The sequence below is a fragment of the Balaenoptera acutorostrata genome, chromosome 13, assembly GCF_949987535.1.
Source record: "Balaenoptera acutorostrata chromosome 13, mBalAcu1.1, whole genome shotgun sequence".
NCBI classification, from domain to species: Eukaryota; Metazoa; Chordata; class Mammalia; order Artiodactyla; family Balaenopteridae; genus Balaenoptera; species Balaenoptera acutorostrata.
The window spans coordinates 75,071,755-75,084,198 of NC_080076.1; the positions used below are offsets into that span (position 1 = coordinate 75,071,755).

At 51.5% G+C, this 12,444-nt stretch overlaps 1 protein-coding gene across 3 annotated transcripts in view; it reads left to right on the forward strand.

Moving 5' to 3' along the window:
- FAM222A (family with sequence similarity 222 member A) overlaps window positions 1–12,444 on the forward strand; it is a 55,272-nt gene that overhangs the window by 20,912 nt on the left and 21,916 nt on the right. Inside the window, exon 2 of one of the 3 annotated variants that reach the window (XM_057526783.1) lies at window positions 7,712–7,843. The exons of 1 other annotated variant lie outside the window; for it this stretch is intronic. In XM_057526783.1, the coding sequence (XP_057382766.1) occupies window positions 7,762–7,843 (82 nt within the window). In that variant the 5' untranslated portion in view covers window positions 7,712–7,761. Of the gene's footprint in view, window positions 1–7,711; window positions 7,844–9,190; window positions 9,336–12,444 lie in introns of those variants that run through there. One more of the 3 variants, XM_057526784.1, reaches the window with a different exon arrangement.

The following is a 12,444-nucleotide window of genomic DNA, read 5'->3' on the forward strand; positions in this document are numbered from 1 at the left end:
CACTTTGTTTGTACTGAGCTGTGGTAAGGAATTAACCCCTTTTTCAGACGAGGAAACTGAGGCTCAGAGAGATGGAGGCATTTGCCCAAGGCCAGACTTAATGGATAAAGCTGGGATTTAGTTAAGAGACAAAGCTCAGGCATCTGGCTCTGAAGCCTGGGACACAATACTGTCACCCTCCTTATGAGGCAGTGGGGCTGTCCCTTTGTCTTGACAGCCCCCAAGCCAGGTAGGGTGGCTCCGTCAAGGGTACACTTGTCACCCTGCCTTGTAATTGTGCTTCGGACGCACCCACCCCTCTCCTGGCATCTGCCTCAGCATCTAGCACAGGACCTGGCACATAGTAGGTGCTTAATTTGTCACGTAGTCATCTCTGAAGGTTGGAGCGCTGCCCAGGGCAGATAACGTCAAGGTAGTTCCCATGGCGACTGACATCATTAGGCTCCCAGGCTCCGCCCCGCCCCTCTTTCCAGGGTGCCTGTGCTGGGAGCTGGCCATGGTGCTGAAGGGCCTGGGGACCGCCGCACGCCCCAGCCCGCAGCCCTGTGTCCCAGTCGGATACTTCCTAATCCCGCCTTGCCCTAGCTCCCTGGGCCAGCCTCTCGCCCATCCTTCCTTCATGAGAGGGTTTCCTGAGGGCCTACTGTTCACAAGCACTGGTCATGGCACTGTGAACCCATGGAGGAGGGACCGCGGAGAGCCGCTCGGGGCACTCCAGTTATTCATCAAACACTTATCAGGCATCTCGTGTGTCTCCAAGAAGCCTTTGAGGAGCCTGGGCTTCAGGTGAATGCTGAGTAGAATTTCAAGGGCTTCAAGCAGAAGGGACTGCATGGGCAAAGGCCTGCAAGTGTGCAGGTGAGAGGCATGTCTTGAGGGATGCCCGCCTCTGGACTCTGCTGCCCGCCATCCAGAACTCGTGGCTGGTGGTTCACTCCTCGGCCTCCCCTGCAGCCCAGAGCCACCAGCCTCTGTGGCTCCAGTGGTCTGCCCAGGGCAGGGCCCAGACAGGGTGCTAGGAGCTATGCCTGAGGACTAAGTGGAGGGGTGCTGTCCCCCAGGCAGGAGGCCGGCGTCTCTGTCCTAGCAACAGAGGCAGCCAGGCTATGCTCAGTGGCCAGATGTGCATTTTAGAGAGACCTCCGGCCTCTGGGGGTGGGGATGGACGCAGCGGTAATGCGTGGCAGTAGAGGAGCCCTCCTCTGGAAGGGGCCAGTGCCCTCCCCCTCCCGCAACCTTAAAAAAAAGAAAGTGAGACTCCCCTTTCTGGTGCTGCAGCCCAAATGGCAGTGGGAAATAATCACTTTTCACAGGCCCCTTTATCCACAGCCAAGCCCTGCGCCAGTTTAATCAGCAGTGCCAGTGTGACTTGAAGATTCCCGGGCTTGAGAGATCAGGAGAGGGGTTAAAGAAAATTACCCTCGCCTCCTCCATGCTAATGTAATCTCTAACCAGATCTGCCTAGCCGCAGCTCAAATTGCTTTTTAGATTAACATTTAATTATTAACAGGGTCCCCTGGAAGGCCTCGGGCTCGGGCTTGGAACAGGAATGGGGGAGGGAGCGGCAGGAGGGGGTGGGGGAGGGCGTCTACTCTGGCTGCCTTGCAGAGAGAGTTGGGGCGGGTGGAGGGGGAAGGGGTAGGGGAGAGTGGGGTCAGGAAGGGAGTGAGAAAGGAGACAGCAGGGAGGAAGAAGGGAAGCGCCAGGATAGGAAGGCAGATGGAGTGAGCGACAGCCATAGAGACAGGAGTGAAAGACAGACAGACAGACAGACAGACAGTGGATCCGCCCGTCCTTGGGGAAGGGTTGTGCACCCAGGTTCCCTATGGCACTCTCAGGCAAGGGCCCCTCCACCCTTCTGTCCTGGCCAAGGGCAGGCAAATCCTGCCTCTTGTGGTTTAGGGGGGCACTGAGCTTTCTGAGGCTTTGTGCTGGCCTGGCTCGTGGTGGGGACCCATCCAGAGAAGGGAGCTGGTACTCAGGGCCACACAGCCAGGATCCGACCCAGCTCTTCCAGGCTCTCAATCCAATGCTCATTCCCCTCCCCAGGCCCTCGGCCTTCTGCCTCTACTTCAAATTCTTCCCTGCATTTGGGGGCAGGCTCTGGGGCCAGGACAGGGTGAAGGAGAGCAAGGCTTCAAGTGCAGCACTGGGGATGGAGGTGAGAACTGGGGGGTGGGGGGGGGGACTCCTGCCCCCTCCCTGTGAAGGTTGTGAGGCCCTGGGAATAGCTTGGAATAGGGAATAGCCCTGGGAAGGCTTCTCCTTCGCCTATTTTTAGGGAACTCAGAGCCCTGACTGTCCACTCAGCACTTAACATGCTGGGTTTTACCAGCTTCCTGACTTAACATTCCAAATCCCTCAAGAACAGACTACATCTGGAACCCACCCTGTGTGGACTCAGCCCTGTGTCTTGCACACAGCTAGTGCACTGGATTGTGTTTGAAAACCACATGGTAACATCCCCTCAAAGGCTCAAAGGCCCTCCTACGATTGGCTGGGCCACTGCCCGTCAGGGTTCAGCAAGGGAAACTGAGACTCAGAGAAGGGCTGTCGCTTCCTTAAAGTCACTCAGCCAGTCAGAACCCTGGTGCTTGGCCCCTGCCTGGCAGGTGCAACCCTGAGGCCTCCGGGGCTGGCCCTCTACTGTGAACTCCTAGTCCCATTGGACGACGGGAAGGCCTCACATGACCTTCTCCTCCAAGCCGCAGCGGGTCTTTGGCCTTGAGTAGAGCCATAGAGGCCAGAGTAGGGAGCTCCAGGGAGGAGGGAAGGACGGGGGCTGGCAGCGGCACCGCTCGTGGCCTTCACAGGGTCACGGCCTCCTGCTGTGGAGCCCAAGTACGTCCCTGCGTTCCACGGGCTCCAGGGCCAGCCCAGCCTGGTGAGGGGCAGACTGCTGACCTACAGGATACATGGGGGAAAGTCCTGCCCACCTGCCACTTCAGAGAAATATTGGAGGCCGGAGGGAGAGGCCAGGGAAGTCCACTTTGAACAGGCTGGCCTTGGGAGTAGGCAGTCGCTTCCGGTTGGATATTCTGTTTTGGCAGGATGTTCTCACCGATTTCCATACTCCCAGCATATGGCACGGGGCTGGCCCCCAAAAGATGCTCAGGGAGTGTTTGCTGCCTGAATGAATGAATGAGTGAATGAATGGCTGGGTAAATGACAGCCGCCTCGAAACAGTTCCCTCCTGGAGGCAGGGCCTTGCTTTAGCGACCTCTGTATTGTTCTGCTCATGCAGGCCTCTCACGTTGTCCTCCATGAATGTTCATGGGATGAGTAGGTGGACTCCTGAGAGCCCCTCTTCCTCCTCTCCCTCCTCTCATCTCCCTGTCTGTGACCCCAGCCCCTCCCGGAGTAGAACCAAAGACTTGGGCACCGGGGAGAAGCAGGACTTTGCTTCTGGAGTCAGGGCTGGAGGCCGTACAGTGTGGAGCTGTGTTGACACCCTGGGGCTCTGCCACCTAAAAGCTGTGTGACCTTGGGCAGATTACTTCTGCTCTCTGTGACCATTTCCTAATCTGTGAAATGGGGCTAAAAACAGAACCCACCACAGCAGCTGCTAGGAGGATGCTGTGAGATATAACAGACAGGATGCACATGGGGCGTGGCACAGAGGGAGCATTCAGTAAATGTGCGCTGCTGTTACTAGCACTAACATGCGTATTGTAATTTTCAAGCTCCCTGTTCCCACTGGCAGCGTGGGGGGTGGCAGGGGTGGCTCCCCTACACCCTCTGCAGCCGGACGGGCTGGGAGAGATGACAAAAGGCCCCAATTCCCTGTTCTTTTAATAAAAATAAAGACAGCCTTTAGACATCCTTCTGCTATGCATTGTTCTGCCGAGGCGAGCAGCACAGACTCAGTTCCTCCTCGGACTTGGAAAGTTCCTTCCTTTCTTTCCCCTCCCCTGTCACATTTTCTTTATCTAAATCCTCAGCTATGAAAGGGCATATCGACAGCTGGGGGCGTTATCTGGTGGAGGGGACCTTTTCCTAGGGGTGCTTCCGAGATAAGGCGTCTTATCAGCCCCCATGTCAGGGACGGTGCCAAAGCATTCTAATCATTGAGGCTTGCGACATTTCCCCCCTCCCCCCCTTTTTTATTATTAAAGTCACAAAAGACCTTGGGCTTATAAACAGCCCGATTTGCTGATAGGGTTTCAGAATGTGCAGCGCTCCCAGGATGGTCCCTGGCTGGGGGAGTAATGAGTTGGGGCGGGGGCTCTGAGGGGCTGGCTTTCTGCAGATGGGATGATGCCAGGCGGGGGGTGGGTCATGGGAAGATCATGAGTGTTTTAGGCACCTGCTCCAGTCCTGTCTCCAAGCTTGCTGTGTGACCTTGTGCACGACGCTTGGCTTCTCTGGGCCTCCATCACTTCATCTGACAATAACTGATTCATTAATTTAGCCATTCATTCAACACCTATTTATTAAGTGATTACTCTTTGCCAGGCATTGGGGAGAAAGAGACAAATAAGACACAGTCCTTGCCCCTGAGAAACTTACAGTCCAGTGGAGAAAGACAGACATGAAAATTGGCAATTACAACTCTGTGTGATTAGGGCTGTGAGGGGGGATGCCCAGAGGAGGGGAGCCAGAGTCTGAGTTAAAATGGATCAGGTGGCGATGCTGTAGGCAGAGGGACCAGCACAGGCAAAGGTTTGGAGGTGGGAGGCTGCCAGGCTGGAGGGAGCGCTAGGAGGGAGCTAGGAGAGATGGGGGTGGGAGGCGGGGAGGACAGGTCATAGTGGCCTTGAGGGCCAGGTAAAGGAGGTTAGGCTCTACTCTGGGACCAGAGAGAATTTTTATGGCCAAAAAGAGGGCTCTGTTTTGTTTGTCTTGTTTGTAGATGATGTAGATGATACCGAACTGGCTGCTGCCCACATCCCACGCTGCACCCGCCCCCCCGCCCCAGCAGCAGGCACAGGGCTCCTGGGAGAATGGGCAGGGGGTTGGGGGGATTGGGGGTGTAGAGAGAGAAATCGCTCCTCTCCAAGTGAAGACAGCCTCTTAGGCTGCTGGTCCTCCAGAGGCGAGGGATGAAATGATCCAGGTGGCTGCACCCGAATAGCTGAGCTGAGGCCTTCACGTAGATACCGTCCCCTCTGGGGAATCCTCTGTGGCCCCCTGAGCTGGGCCACGTGACCTCAGCTCCCAGAGCTGCCCGGTCGTCCAGCATCCGAGCACTCGGAAACCAGAGCCCTGCTTGGAGGGCAGCTGATGGGGTCTAGAGGGGCCCCAGAACAGGCAGCCTACCCCTCACCCGATTAGCACTGCAGTCCCAGCCTGCCCTTTTCAACAGAAAAGCATGCTGGGGTGCATGGCCCCTGGGGAGGGGGGGGCGCTGGAGAGGGGCTGGGCTTCTGGGCCCCCAGCACCTGGTGAAAGGCCAGAGGTGGGGAGGACCTCCCAAAGTGGGGCTGGGCTTGGCCAGGACCCTGGAGAAAAATGACCTGGGAAGGATCATGGAAGTGCTTTTACAAGGCCAGAAAGGGGCAGTAGCTCCCTTGGGGTCACACAGCAGGCACTGGGGCAGGGGAGGTTCCAGGCTTCCAGCCCAGGTTTCCTCGGTGTGCCAGGTGGCTGGCCTCCCTCCTTCCCGGCCCAGCGCTGCCCCAGCCTGTGGGAAGCAGTGTAGCCCAGTGGAGAGGGGGCAGGTTGACCCAGTCACTGTCTGCTGGGTGGCCCCGGGGAGGGTGCTGCCTCCCTCTGGCCTGGGTTTCCCCATCTGTGGAGGGAGAGGGCTTGCTTGGGCCCTGCAGCTGGCTGGCCTTTTCCAGCTATCCCCTTTGTCCCCTAACCCCTGCATCAGAGCAGCAAGAAGTGGCCGCTGCTCTGGGCTGGAGTAGGGGCGAGGGGCCGGGCTGCCAGGGTCACCACAGGCCTCTTACCTTCTAGGTGGGCACATGATTGTGCGTGTCCGTGCACCTCCCGCGTGTGCTGAGAGGTGCCAGAGGAGCGTGTCGGTCGGGGTGGGCGAGGGTGTGACGGGGTGTGCCCACCTGCAGGAAAGCGTATGCAGCGAGCACGTCCGGGATGCGTGTGGATGCCCAGCATGGCGGGCAGCATGTCCACGTGTCCCCGGGTGTCCAGGGGGGCCGGCTGCCCCCATGTGTGCGGGTGTGTCCCAAAGGGCCCCAGCACGGCCCGCTCCCGCTGCCCGCATCCCCAGGGAGCGGCGCCTCGTTCCCGCAGTCAAGGGTTTTCATCCCTGCAATAGCCCTACTTCATTCCCTTTTTAAACTGTATAATTTCTGCCTGATTGTAATGGCATATTTTAAAATTACCAGAAATCAAAGCCAGGAAGTGGATACCAGATCTTTCATTGCATCGCTGCGTTAAGGCTGGCGACTGGGCGGGGTGGCGCATGAGAACCACCGACCCTCCCCCATCCACCCCCCACTTTCTCTCTCTCTTTTTTTTTTTTTCTGAGACAGTAATAGGAGAAAATTGGTTTTGAAACTGAATAAAAGTCCCTTTCAGAGTAAATCATTTCTTTCAGGCTACCTTTGCTGAAAGTAAAATAGAGCATAATGAAAGGTGGGTACGTGATTGTCTTTCATTTACCGGGAGTCCAGGACAGACAGGAGGCTGCACCCGTCTCGGGGAAATACAAGATCGGAATAATTGCGCCGTAACAAGGAGCTTGTTGTGAAATTAGTATCTTAAGAAAGTAGTGAAAAAAGGCTTTTCCTCATGAATACTTCATTATTAGAAGAAAGCGGCAGAATTTAGGGCTCCAGACACCTGTTTAGTGTTAAATAACTTCTCTTTCTTCCCCTTCAACACACCCTCCCCTCCACTTTCTTCTTTTTTCAAACCAGCCCAGCTTGGTGGCTCAGGCCTTGGCAGTGGCGGTGGCATGGGAGCGGGAGGGGGTGGGCATGGGGTGCCCAGGCTGGGTGGACATCAGCAGTGTCCAGGGTTGAGCCCACCTTCTCCTTACCCTGACCCTGGCAGGAGACCTCCCACCCTCTCCCCATCCATCCAGGGCAGGCTGTGTCACCCTGCCCCTCGGGGGCTCTGGGTTCTCGGGAAAATGGGTTCTGTGAAGATAAAAATGCTCGTTTCTGTGTGAATCTGGGTGCGTGAGCACACGTGGACCTGTCTGGAGCTACATCTGAGCTGCTGCCCATGGGGGACCTCGCCCCAGCCTGGCAGAGCTGCCCTGGGTGGCCCCGCCCTTTCCGTTCGGGGTAGGGAACTCGGTCAGGGGGCCCTGGTGGCCCTCGGGGCCTGGGCTCAGGGCTCAGCACAGGTCACCTCTGGTTCTCCCGGGGACACCATCCCGGGCATCTCCCCTCCAGGGGCGCTGTGAGAAGTCTCCAGGCCGGGGGTGAGGGCAGACCAACACCTGAATAAGTGGGGACACCCATTCGCCCACTGGCCGTTCCCGGGCACCCGTCCATGTTGGTTCCCAAGATGACCAGATGGGGTCTTTGCCCTTGATGAGCTCAAGGCTGAAGGTGAGGGGCGGGGAGGCTGGTACGGATTTGCTGGCGGGCGGTTACAGGAGAGCTGGAGGCCACCACCCCTGGAAGGACGGCCTGCTGGGGGAACACGGAGGGGGTGAGGGTCTGAGCAGGCCTGGGGGCGTCGGGAAGCCCCCTGGAGGAGGCGGCCCACACAGTGAGCAGGGCTGGGTGGGGAGGGGGGAGGTGGGCACAGAGCAGCCCCGGTGACCAGCGCCTCCTCTCCCTCCTCACAGGGACCCTGCCGCAGAGCGCGTCCCCCCCGCCGCGGGCCCCCAGCTCAGCCATGCTGGCCTGCCTGCAGAGGACCCAGAACGCCCCCGGCCAACACCTGGCCTGCCCGACCAAGAGCCTGGAGCTGCGCAAGTGTGAGTGACACGCCCTCCTTGTGGCCCTAGCCCCGCCCCTTCCTCTGCCCACCCCGAGTCCACGGGGCTGCCTCTCTCCTGGACACACCAAGCTTTCCCCACCTCGGGCCCTCGCAGGGCAGCTCCCAGGCGGGGAAAGCCGTCCACGCTCCGGCACATCTGCCCACCACCACCCTGCTTTGGACCGTCCGTGTTCTCCCAGGCCTTTGCCCCGTCTGTGCTGCCTCCCTGGGGTCCCTTCCCACTCCCCTGGTCTGGCTGACTGCCACTGGGCATGACCTTCTCCCCGGCAGCCTTCTCTGACCACTACCAGCACCATGGCCCCAACCCCAGCATTTCTTCTGTGACCTGACCGTGTGTCCTGTCTGTCTCCCTCTGCATCAGCAGAGAGGATAACGGGGAAGCAAACACAGCCGGCCCTTGAACAATGTAGGTTTGAACTGTGCAGGTCCACTTATAGGTGGATCTTTTTCAGTAGTGAATAGTACAGTACTACAGGGTCCGTGGTTGGTTGAATCCGCAGATATGGAGGAACCGAGGATATGCGGGGCCAACTGTAAGTTATGCCTGAATTAACCACCACGTTGTTCAAAAGTTCACTGTAGTCCTGAATGGGATCCCAGCTTGGGGACTGAATTGCTGGGCGATCTTGGGCATGTCTTTTCCCTCTCTGGGCCATTAGGGAGCCGGACTTGGTAACCTCCAAGGGTCTGTCCTCCTTTACCATCCAGGACAGGGCTCCCAAACCCTCTGATCTGATTATTTTTAACCACCATAGGTTGTTTGGGTTTTTATTTTTCCCAAGTATTTAGACACATTTAAAAATGGGGAGATTTGTATAAAAATCTGGATGTAGTGTGTCTTGAACACAGATCAGAGGATCTGGTAACATAAGCCTGTGTTCCTGTCCTGTAGCTATTGGTTAGAATGTAACTATTGCCTCTTTAAAGGGGACACCCATCTCCAGTTCACCACAGTCCCCACCCTTTCCTATTGCCTCTGTCCTATAGTGCAGGAGCGGTTGCCATTTACCATAGTGTTTACGTTGTTGCTTTTTGCTTTTTTAATATGTATTTTATCTTCAGACATGGTAATATACTCACGTGGTCCAGTATTCAAAAGGAATAAAGGGGTATAGAGATAAAATTCGTCCTCTCCCCGCTGTTGTGTGTCCTCTCAGGAGATGTTTTATGCACATCCCAGCAAATATGTGTGTATATACATATTTTATCCACTGTCCTACCCCTCACTTTTTCACTTAGCAGTATATCCTATATGTCAGCCTCTAAAGAGCTTCCTCATTCTTTTGCCATATAGTTTTTCATAGCACGGATGATCCATAATTTATTTGACCAGTCCCCTAAGAAGAACCATACCCAACCTGTTGCCATTACAAGCAATGCAGCAACAAACTCTGTCACTGTGTATGTGTCACAAAGGTGTGAATAAAACTACAGCATAAATTTCTACAAGAAGAAATACTGGGTCGAAGGTATGTGCATTTGTAATTTTGATGGATGTGGTTTGACTGACTTACCTATTCATCTTCTTGATCTATTTTTCTCATGGGGTTTTGTCCTTATTGATTTATAGGAGCTCTTTGTATATGATGGAATTAGACTTCTGTCTGTCATATGAATTGCAGATGTTTCCCCCAAATTGTCATTTGTCTTTGATTCTGCCATGGAGTAGTTTTTTGGTGAACTAAAATTTGTCAGTATTTCCTTTTATGGCCTTTGGATTTGTGTCATACTTAGAATGTACTTTCTCATGCTGAGATTATTTTAAAAAACAAACAAAAGGTGTCCCCAGGGATTCTTCTAGTTCTTCTCTGGTTTAATTTTTAAAATATACGATCTTTGATTATTTGATAATTTATCTGGTGCAAAGTGCGGGGTATGGATGCAAGTGTATTCAAATATCAGTGCAATACTGTTTTCATTATTGTAGCATTATAACACGTTTAAACATTTTTAATGGCTTTATTGAGATATTATTCACGTACCATACAATCCACCCATTTGAAGTGTACCGTTCAGTGGTTTTAGTGTATTTACAGAACTTTGCATCCATCACCACAGTTCATTTAAGAGCATTTTTATCACCTCAGAAGAAATCCCTTACCCACTCCCTCATCCCCCTGGCTCCTCCCTTCTCTATAGATTCCCCTATTTTGGACTTTCCTAGGAAGGGACTCATACAGTATGTGGCCTTTTGTGACTGGCTTCTTTCCCTCTGCATAGTGTTTTCAAGGTTCATCCATGCTGTAAGCATGTGTATAAAACATTTTAATATTTGCTGGTGCTTCTTGCTTGTTATTCACCATCCTCTTATGCAGAAATTCCTTGGCTGTTCCATTAGTTTTCTGTCTGGACTGTAGAATCAACTTATCTAGGTAAGAACAAAATCCTGTTTGGGTTTTTACTGGGATTGCATGCAATTTATAAATTAGGAAGAAATGACATTTTTATGATGATGTCTTTCCCTCCAATAACATGATCTATACCTTTCTGTTTGTTCAGACTTTCTTTTGTGTCCCTCAGGAATGTTTTAGTATTTTCTTCATTTAGATCTTACACATTTTTAAAGTTTCCTTCCTCTGGAAAGTTAATTTTTTTTTTTTGATAAATTTATTTATTTTTATTTTTGGCTGCTTTGGGTCTTCGTTGCTGCACGTGGGCTCTCTCTAGTTGCGGCGAGCGGGGGCTACTCTTTGTTGCAGTACGCGGGCTTCCCATTGCAGTGGCTTCTCCCATTGCAGAGCATGGGCTGTAGGCGTGTGGGCTTCAGTAGTTGTGGCACGCGGGCTCAGCAGCTGTGGCTTATGGGCTCTAGAGTGCAGGCTCAGTAGTTGTGGCGCACGGGCTTAGTTGCTCCGCGGCATGTGGGATCTTCCTGGACCAGGGCTCGAACCCGTGTCCCCTGCATTGGCAGGCGGATTCTTAACCACTGCACCACCAGGGAAGCCCCTTGCAAGTCTTATACCTTGATTTCTTTGTCTTATTTAATAGTGTTGTCTACTATCCCTGGAACAGTGAAAAATAATAGTGGTGACAGTAGACATTCTTGCTTTGTCTTTGCCCTTGAGAAGCTTCTAGGATTTCCTCATTACACAGAATGCTGGTTTAGGGGCAGATATTTTATCAAGTTAAATAAGTGTCCATCTATTCCTTATTTAGTTGAGAATTTTAAAAATCAAGAATGGAATCTGAACTTTACCAAATGACTTTTCAATGTCTGTGAAACTGATCATATGGGTTTTTTCTTTGTTCTGTTAATATGAATAATGATACAGATTTCTTTATATTGAACCATCCTTGCATTCCTGGTTGGTTCCCACTTGGTCATGATAAATATTACATTATAACATACCATAGAATTGGATTTTATATTTTGTTTAGGAGTTTTGCCTCAATTTCATCAGTGAGAATAGTCTTTAGTTTTCTTTTTTTTGGAACAGTTTTTGTTGGGTTTTGCTATCAGTGTTACATTTGCTTCATAAAGACAATGGAGGCTTTCCTTCTTCCTGTGTGCTTTATAACAGCTTAAGTAGAAATGGATTATCTGTTCTTTAAAGATTGTTTGATCCTTCATGAAGCAGTCTGGGCTAGTGTATTTATTTGGGAGATGGAGGGCTGGGTAACTCTGAGATAATGTTCTCTATTTCTTCTGTAATGATTGATCTAATTGTTCTTGAATGAGTTTGGTAAATTATGTTTCTCTAGAAACGTACCCATTTTATCCAGGTTTTTGAATTTATTTGCATGAGGTTGCACAAAAATTCTTTTAAATGATTACTTTACCCTTGTTTCTTATATTGTATATTTTGTGTGTGCTCCCCTCCGCATTTTCTTGATTAGGTTAGTTAGCTAATGAGGTTATCTACCCCTCTTTCCCAAAGAACCATCTTCAGGATCCATTTATAGTAATTACCCTTTTCTGGTTCCTAATTCATTAATTTATGTATTTATCTTTATTAAAATCTTCCTCCTGCTTTCCTTTTTAAAAAATTTCTTGAGAGGCTTAAATCTTTATACTGCTAAACAAGAAAAAAAGGAAAATTAAGGCTGTGAATTCTCTCAGCACTGCTTTAGCTGTATCCTGTAGGTTCTAGCATGTATTTTTATTATCAGTATTTTCTAGATAACTTTATAACTTTGGCTTTGATTTCTTCTTCTTTGGCTTCAGGCTCATTTGAGTTCCATCTATCCACCCAGGTAGTAGGTGCCTTTGTGTTTTGTTATTTCTAGTTCTATTGCATTATAATCAGAGAATGCTATCTATGATTTCTACTTTTTTGGACTTCAGTGAAGTTTTCTTTGTGATATAATCTCTGGTGATTTTTGTGAGTTTTGTGACTTTTTATGGGAATTTGAAAAGATGTGGCTTTGTTTCCGGGATTCAGAGTTTGGTGTTAACCAGTTATATCTACCCTGTTAATTACATTAGTTAGGTCTTGTGTATCCAAGATGCAATAGAATTTAATGCACAGGTATTAGTACCTTAAATCTCCATGGTGAATTGCATCCTTCTTGGCTGTATTTAATACTTTTTGGCCTGGATTCAGTCTTATCTATTAAGATGGTAACTGCCTATTAAGA